At 46.3% G+C, this 20,968-nt stretch overlaps 1 protein-coding gene across 18 annotated transcripts in view; it reads left to right on the top strand.

Annotated features, from left to right (window-relative positions):
* SEC31A (SEC31 homolog A, COPII component) overlaps positions 1–20,968 on the top strand; it is a 61,689-nt gene that overhangs the window by 26,334 nt on the left and 14,387 nt on the right. For 5 of the 18 annotated variants that reach the window (XM_028743732.2, XM_028743735.2, XM_028743738.2 and 2 more), the window contains 10 exons: positions 1,086–1,163; positions 2,887–2,953; positions 3,084–3,262; positions 8,305–8,431; positions 9,092–9,237; positions 9,415–9,588; positions 11,347–11,523; positions 13,564–13,656; positions 14,311–14,419; positions 17,115–17,471. In XM_028743732.2, the coding sequence (XP_028599565.2) occupies positions 1,086–1,163; positions 2,887–2,953; positions 3,084–3,262; positions 8,305–8,431; positions 9,092–9,237; positions 9,415–9,588; positions 11,347–11,523; positions 13,564–13,656; positions 14,311–14,419; positions 17,115–17,471 (1,507 nt within the window). The remainder of the gene's footprint in view (positions 1–1,085; positions 1,164–2,886; positions 2,954–3,083; positions 3,263–8,304; positions 8,432–9,091; positions 9,238–9,414; positions 9,589–11,346; positions 11,524–13,563; positions 13,657–14,310; positions 14,420–17,114; positions 17,472–20,968) is intronic. The other 13 variants (XM_077933779.1, XM_077933780.1, XM_028743742.2 and 10 more) reach the window with 5 other exon arrangements.

The following is a 20,968-nucleotide window of genomic DNA, read 5'->3' as shown; positions in this document are numbered from 1 at the left end:
CGTAATAGGAGGAAGCGCTCACAAACCAATGCAGGCGAAGAAAAGCAGTTGCAAAAAGCCCATGGAAATGAGATGGTCTTTACAAGCCATCAACACCAAGAGGGGGGAGCAGGGAAGTTTTGGGCCTGCCAAGGGGCCACCTCTGAGAAGGCCCTGCATTGCGTACGCACCCACCGAACTTTAGACGGTAAGGGATGTGGAGCAGGGCCTCTGCTGACGATCTTAACAGTCAGGCGGAATAATGTTGGGTTAAGGAAACACAATTCCAGCCTGTATCAAGAACTAAGAGTCAGCATCTAGGATCTTAGGCAGACCCACATAGTTTTGTTTGACCCACACAGTTTTCATAACATTGACACTTTCGACACTGAGGGAAAGTGTCAGCAAAGTTGATGTTTGTCTGTGATGGCAGGCACAGCCTCAAGCAAGCCTGCAAATTATTTCTCTCTCCAAATAACAAGGGATAGCATCTTGCCAGCTACTAATGATCGTGCAGTTTCTGCTGAACTTTCTGGTTCATAGCACAGGGTTTCCCGTAAGGAAATAACATGCATTCTGCCACTATGCTACCCTCCTTATCTTGAGTATTTTTTTTTATCCCTGACTGTCGCTTCTGTGAGTTTGCCTTCCACCCATTCCTTTGTCTGTGTGTGGGTTGAAAATAGCCTCCTATCTGAGAGTCAGTGTGGTCTAGTGGTTAGAGTGCTGGAACAGGGTCCGGGAGACCAGGATTCAGCCACAAAGCTCACCTTGGGACAGTCACTGCTTGCAGCCCATCCGACCACGCAGGGCTGTTGTGAAAATAAAATGGAGAAGGGAAGAACCTTTTCCCCTGCTTTAGAGGTCCTTAGAGAAATTAATGCAGAAATAAATACAATATAGTTGTACATTTTGACAAACGTTTGTTCACAGGGTGTGAGATGATTTGGAAAGGGAAGCCGAGAAAGAAGTCGCCTTTTGGTCTTTAATTGGGTGCATAGGTTTATACTAACAATGGGAACTGTTTGGTGCTGGCTCTAACTGCTTTGGTGTCTTTCCCTCTGCCTAAAACCTTTGAAAACATCTTTTCCTCTTCTGTGGGAAAGACTTTAGAGGAATCTGACCAGCCAGTGCAGAGTGATGGCGAAGAAGGTGTGGCTGCTCAGGATCAGCTCTTGGGAGAGGTATTCATTCTCTTCTGTACTAAACATATGGGTGCTTGGTCACTGACTCCCAACTATTCTGTTTGTTCTGCAATGTGTATATCATGTGCACTCATAGACAGGAAAGTGAGTGGGGCAGGGATGGGGAATCTCAGGCCTTGTAGGGCTGAATGTGACCCTCTAGACCAGCGGTTCTTAACCTGTGGGTCCCCAGATGTTGTTGGACTACAACTCCCATCATCCCTGAGCTCTGGCCTTGCTAGCTAGGGGTGATGGGAGTTGTAGTCCAACATCCGGGTACCCACAGGTTGAGAAAGGCTGCTCTAGACCTTGTTGGAACTCCCTCTAAGCTATACCCCCTCCCCAGTCACACCCTCCTTGAGTGTTTTTGCCATGCTGGAACACCCGATAACACCTCTTGTTTGCATTACAGTGGAGGATAGAAGTGGATGAGAGATGTCTCTGTAGAAACCAGTATACATGTGTAAAATTTACATTAATTGCCCTGCCCACTTTTGCCTCTGATCGTGCCCAGCACTTGCTCTGCACACTCTTGCCTCTGCCCCCCAGGAAGGGTTGGTTCCATAGGCTGAAAAAGGTCCACCTTCCCTGTAGAAGGATGTGAGTGCAAGGCTGTGCATATTCTGCACTAAAAATTAGCCAGATTCTCTTGCACCGAGGGGGGAAAGAAAGAGTCAAAATTTGCAGCTTGAGTAAATGCAACCATTAACCCAGGTTATATGTTTTTCCTGTGAAGGCTAGGCACTGGTTCTTCCTCCTGTTGCACAGTACAGCTTTTAACTTTCTTTTGATATGGGCCTTGAGAACTGACATGCACCAGGGGGCAGCAATGCCTGGAAACCTTTTTTTTAGGATACCCACTTCTTAACTCCCCATTGCTTGTGGGGAGGATGGAGGTGCCTGGGGAAGAAGCATAAATTTCCAAAGCTGCTCAGTCTTGGGAAGGAGGCCAGTGGCTTTGGAAATACGAGCCCCATGCATATTACATGGGCTTTCCCTGCTAATGGTGAACAGAGCAGAAGAGCAATAGGTTTGGGTTTCACTTTGTCTGCCATTAGAATAACCAGGAATGTATAGGCTACATTAAATACGCTGAAAGATTTTACTCAGATTAGCATCATCCCCTCTACAAGGATGCTACCCCCGCAAGGCAAATGCAGACTTCCTTTCCATTTTGCCCTCTGGGCTTTGGAGTGTTCTGATGCACATTGTAAAGCTGGAATATACAAATTGTATTACTCAGTTGTACATACTGTCCTTCAAGAGGCCTGCCTTTCGAAGTCACTGGGCATTTTGTCAATTGCATTAGAAATGGACAGCTCGATAGATCTCTCAACACAGTGGTTAGTTATTTGGGCATTTCGTCTGAATGACGTAGCGCCCAATCCTGTACCTATTGACTTGAAAGTAAGACCCATTGAGTTCAGCGGATCTTACTCCCAATAAAGGGTGCATAAGGTTGCAGTCCTAAATACACACAGTTTTGTCACCAGGCTGGGATTCTTCCCCCAATCCATCAGGTTGCGGCAGGATAAAAGAAATTTTGTTGACACAACACTTAGTGATATATGTGCATCCATAATAATGCTCTTCAATAAGTTAGCGGCCTTTTAGGAAAATGACGGTACGAAAGCATATCAGTGTATCTTGTTTTCTCAGTTATGGATTAATGTAAATACATTATCAAATCCACTCTAAAATCACATTCATTTCTGCCTATTAGAGTAAAAAAGATGAGACTGCCACTCCGCTGTCTGCAGATGAAACATTTAACATTTCCGTCACTGGAGGTAAGGAAAAAATGCCCACATTTTGTACATAACACCTGGGTTTTTAAACTTGGTTAAACATGAACCTTCCTCAGTTCTTTGTTAGGCTGCTGTGATGATGATGTGAGTTTCTTTGTTTTCCTTGTTGCAGATATAGACGGTTTGATCACTCAGGCTTTGCTGACGGGGAACTTTGAAAGCGCCGTTGACCTCTGTCTCCACGACAATCGCATGGCTGATGCCATTATACTAGCTATAGCCGGTGGCCAGGAGCTGCTGTCCAGAACCCAGGAGAAGTACTTTGCAAAGACACGAGGCAAAATTACCAGGGTATGCAGGCTTTTAAGTTGGAAACGTGGGTAAAATATGGGCTCACAACCTCATCCTTTATTCAGAAGACCAGGCAGGCTTCTGGAAGGATCAGATAATCCATGCATCAAGTAAACAGGTATAATAGATGCATAGTAACATGAGAGCAATCTGTGGGGAAGAATCAGCAGTGAATTTGAAGCCGTTGCTCATATAACAGGGCTGATCGCAAGTGGACTGTTGGCTGGCAGGTCCCCTCTGTGGCCATTCCCCTTAAACACAATTAATATTGATTTCAGTATAACCTTTAATTGTAATTAAGTCAGGAGACACGGAGCTCACGGTAGGGAGGGGGCATAAAATCCTTCCTTCTGCTTCCAGTTTCTTTAACAATGGTTGATGGATCAGCCTTGCATGGGTACCAGCCCAATATTAGACAATGGAGGTTCTACGTCATAAATGAAAATCCTCAGATACAGCTAACATGTAGAATTGCCCGATTCTATCTAGAGCTGCAGCGTTTAATTGATTGCATTAATCAACGGGAAAACTTCTGATAGTCTTTTAAGAAGTGTCCTCGATTAAGCAGGCAGCAGTTCTTTAAAAAGCCAAAGAAACACAAGGGCTTATACAAACGGCAAATGACACAAGAGGCATTTCTTGCACAGAGGGGGAATGCCTCTTGCACACCTGTTTTGTGGCAGTCATCATAGTACACCATCTACAAACAAAGTGTGCGTCTCGTTTCTGAATTCCGGCTTAGATTTCATGCAATTGACTAAGAAGCGTATGATTAATCCGGCTGAAGTCCTGGTTCTGTCACGACATTTTTATTGCATTCTCTTATATTGAGCTAGAACAGGATAAGAATAAATTTTATTGGCTTGAATCGCTGGATAAAAAAGAGAACACTGCCCCCACCTTTTCTCCCGAGGTGGTGTTACTCCTTGGTAAGCCACTCTCAACCAACAACCCCCCTCCCATCTCCTGCCTGCAGATTTGACTGTTGTGATGCTTTCCCCTTGGTTCCAAGGAATGTTCAGCCTCAACTTTGGCAGTCTTTGTGTTTCTATATGCCATCTGTTTTGCATTTTGTGAGAACCGTTTTTCTCTCTTGCTTTGATCCCCGGTGTCCTCCTTCAGTTTTCTGGCCATCAGCCAGAGCAGAGATATCCGGGGATTTGTGTTCATATGTTCACGGGTTACTTTCCTGAGTTTAGCAGGAGTTGTTCTTTTCTAATGGCCCGATTTCTGTCATAGGCCTCTGCTGGTTTGTATTTGACATTCTCCGTTGCCAGCAGAGCTCATTCCTTTCTTTGCCTCGTCCTTCATTTTCCTTGAGGCTGTCAGGCAACTGGAGCAGCAAATGAGGGGGGGCCTTAAAAAGCAATGGAAAACATTCCATTTAGTTTTCCTACATCTTCTGTGATGAAAAGGCTGTATAAGCACTTAACACTTGACTTGTGGCACCCTTGCTGATAAGATTGACTGCTGCTGGGTTAAAGTATTCTGTGGACATTAGTGACCAGCAAGCTAATGGTGCAGTCAGCCAAGAAAATCTCCTGGTGCACACAGAAAGATGATTTCAGACTTTTCCATGTTGGCCCAATTCTCGCTGTAAAGGTAAAGGGACCCCTGACCATTAGGTCCAGTCGCAGACGACTCTGGGGTTGCAGCGCTCATCTCGCGTTACTGGCCGAGAGAGCCGGCGTTTGTCCGCAGACAGTTTTTTTGGGTCATGTGGCCAGCATGACTAAGCCGCTTCTGGCGAAACCAGAGCAGCGCACGGAAACGCCGTTTACCTTCCCGCTGGAGCAGTACCTATTTATCTACTTGCACTTTGTGCTTTCGAACTTCTAGGTTGGCAGGAGCTGGGACCGAGCAACGGGAGCTCACCCCGTCGCGGGGATTCGAACTGCCGACCTTCTGATCGGCAAGTCCTAGGCTCTGTGGTTTAACTCACAGCACCACCCGCATCCCATTCTCGCTGTACTTTTTATTAAAACAGAGATAAAACATGCACTGCCCATGCTGATGTTCTGGCAAGAATGTGGGGTGTGTGTGTGTGTGCCCACACTTCTGTTGTTTGTCCTATGCTGTGGACATTTTTGAGATCGCAACAGCAGTAGCCAAGAGCTCTTAGCAGAAACTGTTTTGCTCTGTTTTTAGTGGCCCAGGGCTTAAATCTCCATCCAGTAGCAGAGACTTGTGGATCTGCCAGACCCAGAGGTGGGCTGTGGGTTTATAGAAATGGACCTTGGGGTCAGTCTTTCTTGCGACTGTGCAAAGTGAGATTTCCCCAAACACCTGCTTTAGTTTTTTTCAGATGGAGCCACGCTCCCCTCCTAAACCAGCTTCTTTTTTCAATCACCTTGTTTACTTTCTCAAGTGTCCTATCAATCTGTCCCGCTTGACAGCTGTTCACACCTCCTCATGATTGAAGTCTCCCTTGTTTGTCCCCACAAACAAGGGAGTTATAGCCAGGTTTCTTTGGCTGTAACTCAAAAATAAATCAGTCCTCCGGGAGACGATGATAAGCAATTTAGGCACAGCTTTAGGCAATCAAGTTCCTGAATTAGATTACCAAGATCCAAGATCCTGAAACTTCTAGTGATAAGACAAATGGTGCAGTTAATTGTGGCAGTCTTTGTACACCCCTTGGTTTCTGGAACCAGATAGGTTGATGAATAAAACATTCGACGGTGCCGACTAGGCAGAGATTAAGAGGTGCAAAGTTACCTGTAAGCCACAAAGGTATACTGCACTTCTGGTATTCTCCCTACCTCTTCTCATACTCTTCTTATTTCATAGATCTAGTTCTTCTTCTCCGTCCCGTCCCCCCCTCCCCCAATGTTAGATGTGCCATCTTCCAACTTGTCAAATGCCTCTGTTGTTGGGGTCTTGTTTAGGGTGTGTCTGATGTCTACGCCAGGGGTCAGCAAACTTTCCGCAGGGGGCCGGTCCACTGCCCCTCAGACCTTGTGGGGGCCGGACTATATTGGGGGGGAAACTCCCCCCCACTGACTCTCCCCTCCCTTCTGCACAGCACCAGACGAGCCCCAGTGGCTGCTTATCTATGCCTTGCAAGCAGCAGGGGCTGGTGGCAGCAGTGGCTGGTGGCAGCAGTGGCGGAGGGATGATGAGCGGCGTAAAAGGGCTGGCTCCAGAGAGGGGCTGCTTAAAATGGCGCTCAGCCAACTGCGGCTCAACAAAGCCCAGCCCCTTTCCTCCTCTAGGCAGGGCGGGGAAAAGCCAGAAGGAGGGAGGGAGGAGGCGCTGCCACTGTGTGTGTTTGGGGGGGTGGGAAATGGCGCAGCCTTAACAATCAGACTCTCCAAGCGGCGATTCCTGAACCTTCTATGGGCTGGATCCAGAAGGCAATTGGGCCAGATCCAGCCCCCGGGCTTTAGTTTGCCGACCCATGGTCTGCGCTATAAAATCCCGGGGGCTTAAATGTTTGTGGATGCGGTGAAGCAACACAGGAGGAGGTAGTGGAGTGCGCACGCACCAATGTCCTGCACTCATTGCACCTTCACCGTGCTGGGAGCAGAAGGAAGAGATGATGTTAAATTGTAAGTGAGGATGTAGTAAGGGAGAAGAGCTGTAGGGAGATTAAGATCCGTGAACCGCAGGCAGGAAATGGGGGAGAACATTTTTATTTATTTATTTCTCAAGCTGAAAAGCTAGGAGCTCAATGGCACCTTAAACCTTGGTTATGGGCACAACAGCGGAATGCTGAAGCACGCTTTTTTAACAGCAAGAATATAAAGCTGAAAATGAATGAACTTCAGCTAAAATCTTACATTCATATTTCGCATGGTCCAGTCCTCATCTGAAGACTGCAAAAAAGAGCAAAGCCATTCTTTCCCTGCTAATATTCTTCAGAGGGTCTCTTCTCCAGTATTCAGAGAGCAGCTGGAAGTGGGGAGGCAGAAAAAGGTCCTCCTTTCCTTCCACTCTGCAGTTTTAATCTGAAATCTTCAGTACAGTACTTCACCCAGAGCTCAGAAACTGCTCAGGCTAATGAAATTCCTTGTCGCAAAACGCACCTAGAACAATGGGAGTTTCGAACGCGGGTTAAGATGTGATTATCAGGCAGAGGGTTGTAGATGAGTCATCTGACTAGTCTATGACTTCCCTTACCTGATAATCTATTTTTCTGTGTGGAAGAAACATTCAGTCAAGCATTCTGTGGTGGTACATTCCAGGTATCTCACCCGTTGTTTGTGAGAACTAGGCCTCAGAAAGAGGAAACCTTCAAAATGCTGTAGAGAAAGAAGTGGTTAGGGAGGATGTAGTTATTGGGTAGGGAGGAATTTGGAGTGTATGATCTTACACCCCAAGTTGGGATAATCACATTTTAATGTTCCTATATGTGAATCAAACCAAAAACAATTCCCTGTAGGCAGGGGGAAGCTAGCACAACTGAAGTGGCTGGACTAAGACCTTTCTCCCTTATGTGCTAGTTTTCTACTTGCAAGGCTTTTTAAAAAATAGGAGAGACATTCCAGAAATGTGATTCCCACCCCCGCAACCTGCAGTATGAAGTAATATTTTCTATTTTACCACCACATCCTGCTGCATGTGTAGATTAGGCAACTACAGATTTTGCTGGTACAAAACCATGACACAAGATTACTGTAGTGTAGTAGTAACCAGTGAGCAGTGTGCATGTCTTTAGATCCTGTTTTTAAAGCAAGCTTTTGCAGAACCGCTTTACTCTCTTGGCTAGGATTCTCAGTCGGTAAATGCAGAACAGTAGAACAGGGCCAACCTAGCAGTTCGAAAGCACCCCCAGGTGCAAGTAGATAAATAGGGACCGCTTACTGGCGGGAAGGTAAATGGTGTTTCCGTGTGCTGCGCTGGCTCGCCAGATGCAGCTTTGTCACGCTGGCCACGTGACCCGGAAGTGTCTCCGGACAGCACCGGCCCCCAGCCTCTTGAGTGAGATGGGCGCACAACCCTAGAGTCTGTCAAGACTGGCCCGTACGGGCAGGGGTACCTTTACCTTTAGAACAGGGCAGTCTTAATATACTTACTTGTTCTCTGCCTTTTCTTCTCAGCTCATCACTGCAGTTGTGACCAAGAACTGGAAGGAGATTGTCCAGTCTTGCGACCTGCAAAACTGGAGGGAAGCTTTAGCTGCCGTGTTGACTTACGCAAGGCCAGATGAATTTGCTGCTCTCTGTGGTGAGGAAACTAGACACAGATGAAGGTGTTGGGTTACTCTTTAATTAAAATGCAACGTATCTTTTTTATAGCTTGCATTTTCCTTCACTGAAATAAAATATGAACACATCTCATTTAGTAAGCAATTAAGCAAACAGGATTATTATTATTATTATTTAAAGCATTTTTACCTTACCTTTCATCTGAAAAAGGTTTTCATAGCAGCTCCTAAAATATCAATGAAAAGACTGATCCAACTTGCAGGCTTACATTCTTAAAAGGCACAGCACAAAAGGAAAAGGGGATTTGGAGGGATGAGGCAGGGAAGCGAACTCGAGCACTAATTCTTACAGAAAAAGTTCTTGTAACCACCAGCTGGAATGGATCAAATGACAGCATGGCTTTAGTAGATTCCATTTCGTGGTTCCTATAATCATAGGTATTTCATGATGTTTAGAATGGGCAGCCGAGATTAGCACCAACCATAACTTTGCCAAATTTAAATGTCATAGCCAATGCTGGCTAGAGATAACCAGCAAATGGAAGAGGGAACACTTGAGAACCTTGGCACATTCTGGTCATTTGGAATGCGACATCTGAACTAGACATTGGTGCATTTTTAACAGGGCAGGTTTTAATTGCATGGATTCAAATATGCACTCTTTTCCTTCTAATTCCTAGATTTGTTGGGCTCTAGGCTTGAAAGCGAAGGTGACAGCCATCTGCAGACTCAGGCTTGCCTATGTTACATTTGTGCTGGAAATGTAGAAAAGCTGGTTGCCTGCTGGACTAAAGCTCAAGATGGAAGCACCCCGCTTTCCCTTCAGGTAGCTCTTCGTTAACTAGTTCCCTTTTGGGTCTGGTCCCCTGTGAGATAACACTACACCTTTAAACTTTATATGAAATTCTACTGGTAAAAAAAAAAGGGGGACCCACATGCAGATAGAAACTCTTTAATCCAAACTGGCCTGCTTCCCATTTAACTATTTTCTTTTTCCCCGTAGGACCTCATTGAGAAAGTGGTTATCCTGCGCAAGGCGGTGCAGCAGACGCAAGTGGCCGACGCCAGCACAGTCGGGGCTCTCTTGGCCGACAAGATGAGCCAGTATGCCAACCTCCTGGCTTCGCAGGGCAGCACCGCTGCAGCTTTAGCTTTCCTTCCCGAGAACACCAACCAGGTAAACGGGCTCGGCTTTTGTTTCCCTCCCTTGCCTTACGCTAGATTGGCCTTTGCTAACCTAGCACCCTCCAGATATTGTGGAGCGCAGCAACGCATCAGCGCCAGACCTTGAAGGCAACTGAAGAACTTCAGCTGGTCCAAAATTCAGCTGGGCTTTCACTTACCATCTAGGTAACCCTGTTTTTAAACAGCCGTGTTGGTTTCCAGTTCGTTTCCAGGTGCTCACATTAGGTTAAAGCCCTAAACTGCTTGCACCCCAAATATCTGAAAGTCTACTTTCTGGAGGGGGGGGGGGTTTCTTGGTAGTTCCACTGCCCTCAGAAGTTTGAGGGTCTTCTGAGAGAAGGTGCTCTCTGTGACAGCCCCCAAGCTGTGGAATTCCCTCCTCGCAGAGGTTCATTTGGCACCTTCATTATGTAATAATAATAATAATAAATTTTATTTATTCCCCTGCCAGAGCCGGGCTCAGGGCGGCTAACACCAGCAAAATTACAATAAAAATATAATGGGGGAGGGGGAACCCAATTTAAAATACAGGTTAAAATGCAATTTAAAATGCAGCCTCATTTTAAAAGTAGTCCATGGATCAAAACTGTAAGGGGAGGGAAACATAAGGGGCAGACTGAGTCCAAACCAAAGGCCAGGCGGAACAGCTCTCTCTTGCAGGCCCTGCGGAAAGGTGTCAAGTCCCGCAGGGCCCTAGTGTCTTGTGACAGAGCGTTCCACCAAGTTGGGGCCAGTACTGAAAAGGCCCTGGCCCTAGTTGAGATCAATCTAGCCACCTTACAACTTGGGACCTCCAAAGTGTTGTAGTTTCCGTCTGATTCTTAATTTTTTTCATCTATATCCCACCTTTCCTCCAATGAGCTTAAGGAGGCATACATGGTTCGCCTTCCTGTTTCACCTACACAACAACCCTGCGAGGTGGGTCAGTGCGCGTCTGGCCCGAGGTCACCCAGTGAGCGTCATGGCTGAGTGGGGATTTGAACCCTGGTCCCGTAGGTCTCAGTCCAACACTCTAACCCAGGCAGCCCCAAACTCAGCCCTCCAGATGTTTTTGGGACTACAACTCCCATCATCCCTAGCTAACAGGACCAGTGGTCAGGGATGATGGGAATTGTAGTCCGAAAACATCTGGAGGGCCGAGTTCAGGGATGCCTGCTCTTACCGTTACACCACACGCTGATTCTGAAGACACACGTCTTTACCCTGGTATTTGACACTTTAGAGAGAATGGTGTATACATTGGGACCTGCCCTCTGTTTTCAATCTTGTATTTTTAAATAGTTGTAACCCACCCTGGGGCCACTTGGTGAAGAAGGGTGCATAAGAAATATAATGATGGTATGGAGAATGGATAAATGAGTGGTTGAACATTGTAGGGCCCAGTTAGGCCAGGGCAGGAATGACTGAGTGGAAATTCCTTGTTGGTTCAGTTCTTCTGGCTTTGGAGCAGGAGCTATGAAGAAGAGCTGTGTTGAAGCTCCCCAACATCTCCTGCCTGCCTGCAAGATGCGGAACACCCCTCATCTTGCAAAGATTAGATATATTTGTGTATCTCCTTGGGTCCCTGCTTCAGCATAGGCGAAAAATTATCCCGCTGCTGCAGAAACTCGAGTCCTCGTGCCTTCTCACGACTCTATTCTGCTGCCACCTTCTGTGTCGAATAACGAATGCACCAGTTCTCTTGATTGGATCCCTGCTTGCTTGTGGGGTGTATGTGTGCAATTCCTTCTGGTTTCTTTCCTCTTTGCAGCCAAACATCATCTTGTTGCGGGAAAGGATTTGTAGAGCTCAAGGAGAGCTTTCCCGGGCCCCAGAAGCACCAAAGGTACCTTACGAAAGACAGCCTGCAGCACCCAGGGGGAGAATTGGACCTGCGGCTGGCCAGGCGCAGATGCCACAAGCCCCAGCCCAGCAATACTATCACCAGGTAACGGACACCTTCAGCAGCCACACTTCAGCATCTGTGGACACCCAGCTTTGCTGCAGCATCGTTCTGCCTAATATTCTGAGCATTCAGCGCCTGCAGTGTCTGTATGCAGTGCCTCTTGCAAGTCTTTCCAGCAGCAGCTTCTGTGTGTGCTTTTTGCTGTTTGTACACGTGCTTTTCTGAAAAGCGATCGTGGAAATCTTGCGAGCCAGCCTGCCTGAGTGTTCATTTTGATGCCACGCAAGCTTTTGCTGATGTGAAATGCTCTTTTAAATGCCGGGTGTTGTAGCCTTAAATCCTGCTTGAGATATTTTCGCCTGCTTCCTTTTCTCCCCGCCTTCCACCACCCTTTGTGTTGCTTTAATTCCCTGTGCAGATAATGAATTTGGGGCGTGTTTTGCCACTACCCTTTCAGCTTGAAATAAGCTGGATATTTTGCTCCAAGGCTTACGGCTCCTCAGCCTTCCGATATATTTGCCAGACAGCTATGATAGCAGACTTAAAACACAGTTAGGGCAGGCTTGTAAATACAGTGTTGTCTGGGTGGTCTGTAGTGAGCAAGCATCTTCTCCAGGTGACCAAGCCTAGAAGTGTTTATAAGCTAAAAGAAAAGAAAATGTTTTATTTGACGCAACAAATGACAAGTATAAATGTTTGTGGAGAGGTGGCTCCTGAACTATTTTATAGCTTAGAAGCAGCCTATTTGCAAGGCTGTTCTTATGGATAGAGAGCGTGAAACTTGCGCATCGTTGTTCTCTTGCCTCTAACACACCAGGAGAGACCAGCACCAGAGGCTGTGTCCCCCCTGGCAGTTGTCTTTGGGATGTGCACATTCTTCTCTTTTTTAAGCACAAAGGTTGTTGGCACACATCTGTCTCGAGAGAGAATGGAGTGTGCCCCCGGGGGTGAAGTTGGAACTGCTGCACCAGAGTGAAATCCCCGGACACACTGCCTGGGCAGTGGGTAAGGAGGTCCTGGGCTGCCCAGATGACAAGACCCTCCTCTCAGCCTCGCTGATGTGGTCCAAAGGAAAGTGGAATGGTATATTGTAAATGGGAATGGCTCACTTTGTCTGTGTGAAGACATGTGCTGGACAGGCTCAAGAGTCAGTGCTGATTTCACCCTGTTTCTGATCTGAAAGGCAAAGCACAAATCAATCTCTGTATGTGGCTGAGTCTTAAAAGCAAGCAGAAGCTGCTGTGCTCTTTGGGTCTTGCTCCTTTCCTTTGTGTATCATAATACCATGTATTGATTCTGCTAAGAACATAATGTGTCTTACTCCCATCTTGATTTTGTAATATCATCAGGCCTTTTGTTTGTGCGACAGCACTCCTTGGCACAGAGTTCCAGCACCTCTTTTTTGCTGCCCATAGCAGCCATTTTGTGCTGGCACCCATGGCACTCATCAATATAAGCATGGGCACCTCGTGTTGTTTTTTTACAAAAACATAAAAGCACTGCATGGCATTATCCCAACCCAGCAGCTTCAATATCCACAGAGCAGTCTGGTGCCCACACTGAGTTTTGTATGGCCAGGTGTGCTCTGTATGTTTGTGTGTCCTCCACCCTCAGTCCACATTCTCCACTTGTTTGCTATGGGAGTCCCTATCTTCCACAGGGCTCTCTGTCGGTTCCTGCATTTTAAAACAATCCAGGTAATCGAGCAGCACTTGGCACCGAGACTGCAGCTTGTTAGGGATGCAAAACATGCCAAATAAAAGCATCCTAGTCAATTCAACAGCACTAACCAGGTGAAATCTAAATCACCGCTGAGCGTTCACTGCCTTCTTCCCCTTCGCTGCTTCTCTTTCCCCTTGCTGCCTTGTCTTGGCTGCTTGGCTCCTAAGAATACAGTGATCGAGGTCTTAAACAATCATAACTATTAAGCAGCATGGCAAATAGGGGGTTGGCATTGTTTAGTGTGTTTGGTGTGGGCATTTTTTGAGCATTCTGGCTGTTTGACACCCTTTCGGACTTTTTCTTCTTCTTTTTTCATTTCGTTTTATTTTTCCATGATTGGTATCTCTCTGTTCAATTCAGGTTAGAGTTGCCCCTACTGTCACTACCTGGAGTAACAAAAACCCCACTGCCCTTCCCAGCCATCCTCCTGCAGCCTCTCCCTCTGAGACACAGGTATAACATTAATTATTCCTCTTTGAGCAGGATCTGCTCTCCTTGTTATTATTATTTTTTAAATAAAAATTGGACCCTTGCACACATATCCCTTTCTATGCCATTCCTATGCTCCCTCCCTGCTCCCATCACCTTTTTTTATACACACTTCGCAATTCTCAGCGCATTCCTGGCCATCTGGGAAGTAGGCACAGGTTTCAGATCAATCAGATTTCCCAGCCGGCTTTGCTGTTTTTCAAGATGTCTTCTGGCCTGTGAATCAGATTTTGAGTTCAATCAACGAGGCCCCCATAGTTTCCACTGGGGGAACAGGTGGGCTTAATTCCTCCCCGCTGCCACATTTCTCCCTCCCTAACAAATTGAATAAACGATTTAGCCCTTAAAAGCACCTTGAGTTGACCGTCCCATTCCCCATAATGAATTCAGCGCACGTTAGGTTTTCTCCATTTTTCGGCATTGCAGGTGGGCACCCTGTTGCATGTTCTGTCTTTACATTCAAAGTAAGGTGGGAAGTGGAAAAGAATTGTGTGTGAGCTAATGAGTGCTTTGAGAGCAGGACTTTTAACTTTGCAAACCGTCATTCTGGGTCAAGCCTTTGCTTCATATGCACCTAACCAAACCTAACCTTTCTTCTCTTCCCAATTTGTTCCCCAGGGGGAAAACCCTCCTCCTCCAGGGTTTATGCCAGGGACTGTTAATCCCAGCGCACCACCTGCTTACAATATGTACTCTCAGGTCGCAGCACAACAAGCGTATCCACAACGTAAGTAGCACAATCTTCCTAGTATCCCCCCCTTTATTCCATTGAGCTTGGTGTGCTATAAACCTAGGTTTGTTGTTGTGGCAACCTTTGAGATCTTCCCCTGGTGCCCACAAAGCCTTTGAACCACCCACTCATCATCACCGCTGCCATGGTCACAAGGGGGTGAAAGTGGTCACATCTTTCTCCCTTGAAAGGTACATAGAGCTGAAGGAGGAAGTTGTGAGAATACGCTCATTCCGTCAGCACCCTGATATCTGCAGATGAAGGGTGGTATACTACTACTACTACTAGTAGTAGTAGTAGTAGTATCATACACACACCCTGGCAAGGCAGATTGGATGGTAAGGGGCCTGTTGTGCTACTGGGAGACCTTGTGCTGGCTTCTGCTAGAGCATCCGGTTAGCTGAATCCAGACCAATGTTGTGAATAACATGGCAACTTGGATTATTTTCCCCATTGTATCCCAAGAGCCTGGAGTGGCTTAATAATAATAATAATAAAAATTTTTATTTATATCCCGCCCTCCCCAGCCGAAGCCTGGCTCAGGGCGGCTAACAACAATAGAACAGTACAAAAGTACAGCATAAACAACATTCTAAAATCATTCATTATAAAATTAATTAATTCAAGCCACTGGCAACCATTGGGCCAGAGCTCCGCGAAGATTGCCGAGGGAGGGAGTCAGGCTGTGCCCTGGCCAAAGGCCTGGTGGAACAGCTCTGTCTTGCAGGCCCTGCGGAAAGATGTCAAGTCTCGCAGGGCCCTGGTCTCTTGTGACAGAGTGTTCCACCAGATTGGAGCCACAGCCGAAAAAGCCCTGGCTCTAGTTGAGGCCAGCCTAACTTCTCTGTGGCCTGGGACCTTCAAGATGTTTTTATTTGAAGACCGTACGTTTCTCTGTGGGGCATACCAGGAGAGGCAGTCCCGTAGGTACGAGGGTCCTAGGCCGTATAGGGCTTTAAAGCTTGTACCTTTTATGACTGTGAAGGAACTTAAACCTGCTCTCCTTCCTTCCTTCCTTCCTTCCTTCCTTCCTTCCTTCCTTCCTTCCTTCCTTCTTTCCTTCTTTCCTTCTTTCCTTCTTTCCTTCTTTCCTTCTTTCCTTCTTTCCTTCTTTCTGTCCTTCCCCCTCTCCCTGTAATTCAGTTCTCAGCCCACCATGCTGCTCAGGTTCCCTTTGGGATTGACAAATTTCTCTTCAGGCATCATAGAAGCATTAAATAAATGAGCTATGGATTTTGCAGTGAAATAGCTGCAACCTTGTGATATTCATTTGATTTCTTCTCTCCCCATCGCCCCTTAATAACTCATCTGGTAACAGCACTTAACATCCAAGCAATTTCTGCCGGGTAGCATGGTGCAGAGCAGAGAGAGCTTTTGAACATACGAGTCAAAGAATTGTTGAACATTAAGGGTTGCGATTTCTAAGGAAGAAATGGCACTTGGCTGAACAATGTGTCTTCTAAATTATTCAGGGTGAGCTGCATACATGTCGTTGGTCTCCCCACGCATGCACCCCCTGCCACCCTTGTCTCTTTTTAGCCCCCTAGAGCAGGGAAGGGGAGATCCTGTGGCCCTCTGGGTCGCATTCGGCAGCAGCATCTCATGGGCAACATGACCTTGACCTAGAGATCGATTATTAGAGATTAGGCGCCAGGCAAAAACGTTCCTCTTCAACCAGGCTTTTTGGCCAATTAACATTATATGACTTTCTAGTGGGGTAGGAGAGCTGAAAACAATGCCAATACATTTCACATCTGGCGACCAATGTGCCCCTTTGGGTTCAGATAGTACATGGGTAGACGAGTGTAAAAAATCTGGGACACAAATGTTCCTGGGCCCTCTAGTGCAGGCATAGGCAAACTCAGCCCTCCAGATGTTTTGGTACTACAACTCCCATCATCCCTAACTAACAGGACCAGTGGTCAGGGATGATGGGAATTGTAGTCTCAAAACATCTGGAGGGCCGAGTTCAGGGATGCCTGCTCTAACCGTTACACCACACGCTGATTCTGAAGACACACCTCTTTACCCTGGCATTTGATGCCCAAGAGAGATTTGTATATACATTGGGACCTGCCCTATCCTCTTGATTGCCATATGTTTTCAATCTTGTATTTTTAAATAGTTGTAAAAGGTTGCCTATGCCTGCTCTAATGGCTATGGAGGCTCATTTGCCTTATTTACCCATGTCTAGGGGGCTTAGTTTGGTCAAACAAGGTATGCACTTCCAGAGTGAACGCTAAATACATTACTTCTGGTAAACGTGCCACCATAGCAGCTAGACGGCTGTGAAAATTTGTGTCCTGGGCTCCTCTACCCATGGTACTGAGACCAAAGGGGCGCATAGGTTGCCAGATGTGATTTCCCCCCAAAGCTCTCCTACCCCACGATTCTAAATGTTTCTGTGGGGGGGGGGGCATTGCTTTGTTTTGCTTTTGTTCTCGTTTTATTACGCATTCTGTGTTCTTGTTTTGTATTTTTCTGTAGTGCACCGCCCCGTGATCTTGGGGTGTTGTATGCAAATTTAATTAATAATAATTTCCCGTTTTTATCTTCCGTATTAAAGCAGGAACCTTTATCTGGAATGCTTAACCTGCAGCCCCTCTTAGGAGGGCTGTGTTTTCTCCCGTTTCAGCTGGGCCTCACTTTACTAACATAACCTTCTCCTTTCCCCCCACGCCCTCCGATGTAGCGTGCCAGCCAGCGCAGCAGTATTCTTTCGGAACGGGGGGACCGTCGCTCTATCAGCCCCACCAGCAACAACCTCCTCCGCCCCCTCCTGCCTCGGCCTCTTACACTAACCCCAATCCTCCTTACATGCCCTCTAACCCTCCCACCTCCATGCCCTCCCCGCTGTACCCGGCCCAGCCCCAGCCCTCCCCGACCAGCTTGAACCCCAGCTCTTCTCTTCCTCCTCCCCCTCCTTCTGGTGCCTCCTTCCAGCATGGCCGGCCGGGAGCCCCAGCATCTTCTCTGCCGTATGCGCTGCCTCCTGGACCCTCAGGTACAGAGCCGGCAACCAGTGAGCTCGCTGCATCCCAAAGAACAGGTCTGCGCTTGCAAAGGGGCCTTTGTTATGCATTTTGGGGGGTGGGGGGGAATGGGGCGCACGTTTCATTTATCCTCGTCATTTTGCATGTGTACGCTGACACGGTTTTGCGCAAAACTGGTGGCTTGCACAAAACTCTGGTTGCGTGCTTCTGAAAAGCATCGCCATCTTTTGCCTTCCGTATAGGACCAGCAGCTTGCTCTGTCCAGAGCAGCGTGAGTGACCAAACACCCCTGCCCTGAGTCAAAAGAGCGTCCAGAGATAGTCCCAGGAGTCATTTGCTGCATGTTGTTGCTGTTGTTTAGTCGTTTAGTCATGTCCGACTCTTCATGACCCCATGGACCAGAGCACGCCAGGCACTCCTGTCTTCCACACTTGAGAGCCAGTGTGGTGTAGTGGTTAAGAGTGGTAGTCTTGTAATCTGGTAAACCGGGTTCGATTCCCCGCTCCTCCAAATGCAGCTGCTGGGTGACCTTGGGCTAGTCACACTTCTCTGAAGTCTCTCAGCCCCACTCACCTCACAGAGTGTTTGTTGTGGGGGAGGAAGGGAAAGGAGAATGTTAGCCACTTTGAGACTGCTTAGGGTAGTGATAAAGCGGGATATCAAATCCAAATCCAAACTCTTCTTCCACTGCCTCCCACAATTTGGTCAAACTCATGCTGGTAGCTTTAGAACACTGTCCAACCATCTCGTCCTCTGTCGTCCCCTCCTCCTTGTGCCCTCAATCTTTCCCAACATCAGGGTTTTTTCCAGGGAGTCTTCTCTTCTCATGAGGTGGCCAAAGTCTTGGAGCCTCAGCTTCAGGATCTGTCCTTCCAGTGAGCACTCAGGGCTGATTTCCTTCAGAATGGATAGGTTTGAGTTTCTTGCAGTCCATGGGACTCTCAAGAGTCTTCTCCAGCCCCATAATTCAAAGGCATCAATTCTTCGGCGATCAGCCTTCTTTATGGTCCAGCTCTCACTTCCATACATCACTACTGCGAAAACCAAAGCTTTAACTATACGGACCTTTGTTGGCAAGGTGATGTCTTTGCTTTTTAGGGTGCTGTATATTTGCTGCATAGAGGCTCTCAAACTGTAGAAGGGGCTTTAGCTGAACGTTCTTGTTTTAACCAAAAACAAGACCAAAAGGAAGTCAAGACATCAGTGCTGGCAGCTTTCAGTCAGCGACTTGTAAGAACAGGGCTTTGGAATGGGGCCTGGCTCTTGTTTGTTTGCCATGCCCCAAAATTGCCTAGCCAATTGTTTAACATTCACAAGCCTCCCGCAGAAAAGTGTGTTGCCCGCTATTAATTTGCTAATTTTTTTTAGCCTGCCAGGGAGATCAGGGCCACCCCCTACCTCCTTTACCCTTGCAAGAGCCCCATGAAATGCTCTAGGGCAGCCTTTCTCAGCCTGTGGGTCCCCAGATGTTGTTGGACTACAACTCCCATCACCCCTAGCTAGCAAGGCCAGAGCTCAGGGATGAGAGATAGTGGCTGGCCCACATTCACCCAGTGAACTTCAGAACGGAGCGGGGATTTGAACCCAGGTCTTTGCAGCCCAAGAGTCCAGCAATTAAACACCTACACCACAATGACTCTCCTAAGATACGGTCACTTTACCTGCTTACCACTGCAGTTGCACCTGTGCCACTCTGGAAAACCTGCAAAGCTACAGCGGCGCTGCACAGACCAAACATTTGTATTTATGGAAGTGTGTAAGTACAGGAAGCCTTATACTTCCCTGAAGTGGCATGGGAGCAACCGCTGTTGCCCATTGGGAGCCAGAATCCCTAACAGGCAGGTAGCCATGATGTGGGAAGGAGCCTCTTGGTGCTCTATTTCTCACTTCTTAACAAAGATTATTCCATTAGCAAGCTTTGAGATGGTTTCAGGAGAGCATGGACCAGGGTTCTTGTTTTAAACCCAAGGTTGGGGACATTTGGGGGGGCGGGGCGGTCCTACCTGTCCCTTTAAAATAATAATGGTAGTAATTCTGGAAACTTAATCAGAGCATACCTTATAAACATAATGCTGTAATTCCAACCAGAACAAAACGTATTGGCTGCTGACCTATTGTATCAATACTGCAGCCCTTTATATTCATTGTTAGCTGAAGTTTTTCCATTGGAATTGGCACCAGTAAGGGGGGGGGGGGTAACAGTTGTTCACTAAAGGTGAGACTCGATATCGCTGAAGCAATTTAGAAACCCTTTAAAGGTATGTTTTTCTTCTCGCATGAACTAAACAAGCATGTCTGGGACATTTGCGTCTGCATGTGTGTTAGCATGACACAAGAACGTTTGGCCCAAAATGAGAGAACTGTGAACTTGCTTTTGTTAATTTTTTTTGTCTTGAGCAGCTATGGGTGCATGATAACAGACCTGTTTCTTTATCGGCGTCATTCAACTTTTTTCTTCAGCTTTCCTTTCCTTGAAAATAAAATGCAAATAAGCATAACAGGAAAACACAAAGCTTCTGTCAGGGACCAAAACTTTGTTGTTGTTTTTATTATTATTATTATTATTATTATTATTATTATTATTATTATTATTATTATTTTGGCCAGGGTATGAAGGGAGCAAGGATATTACAGGTTACAGTTTTGGATGAAATTACGTTAGATACACAGCAGCTGTTCCTCTTTCCTGGTAAATGGGTTAGAGTGCTTTTGAGTTCACTTCAAGGAATATGTGTCCCAGGGTGCCTTGCAAAGAGTGCTGTGGACTAAAGTTTTCTAATGGAGGTAGCTTCCATGTCCAGTTCACAGCCGAACTCTTAAAACAGGTGTGGTCCTCTAGATGTTGAGCTTCAGTTCCCATCATCCCTGACTGCTGGAGTCCAGACAACTAGAGGACCATGCCTACCCCATCCCTGTTTTTGCAGGGATATCCCATTTTCACTTTGATGAACAGGACTAGTGATGTTAAATTCTCAAGAATATTCTCAATTAATGAGAATGTTAGAGAATTTTCATTTAAAATAGGAGAATATTCATTTTAATGCATTGAAAATGATATAATTCGTTAATATACATGTTTATTCATGGGTAAACTTGTTCAGATGGCAACCAAAAACTGTAAAGATACTTTTATTTGGTGGGGCAATGCAGTGAATTCACATTCTTTGATTTTTTTTTGCACCAAACTTGAAATTGAAAATTCAGCGTGAATGACTCATGTTACTCACCAAGCCTATTACATACAGTTGAAATACATAGGAATTCAAATGTTCATCAAATTAAATGAATAGCATTTTTAAAACTAAAAAAAAAAAGTTTCTGTAGCTTATATTTCAGAACTGCTAATGGTGAATGACACAATGCCCGGTAATGTAGCTGGATCAAAAAAATAATTATTCATTACTTACACTGGCAATATCACAGCTTGATTTATTATTTACTAGGTTTTTTAAATGTGGGTTGTAAAACTGGTTCTTACATTAGAACTTACAGTTTGTGGAGAATATTCTCCAGAGAATTTTCCAGCAGAGAATATTCACAAGAATATTCTCAT

The sequence above is a fragment of the Podarcis muralis genome, chromosome 9, assembly GCF_964188315.1.
Source record: "Podarcis muralis chromosome 9, rPodMur119.hap1.1, whole genome shotgun sequence".
Classification (NCBI taxonomy): domain Eukaryota; kingdom Metazoa; phylum Chordata; class Lepidosauria; order Squamata; family Lacertidae; genus Podarcis; species Podarcis muralis.
The sequence above is the reverse complement of the archived record's forward strand: the minus strand, read 5'-3'. Positions and strand labels throughout refer to the sequence as shown.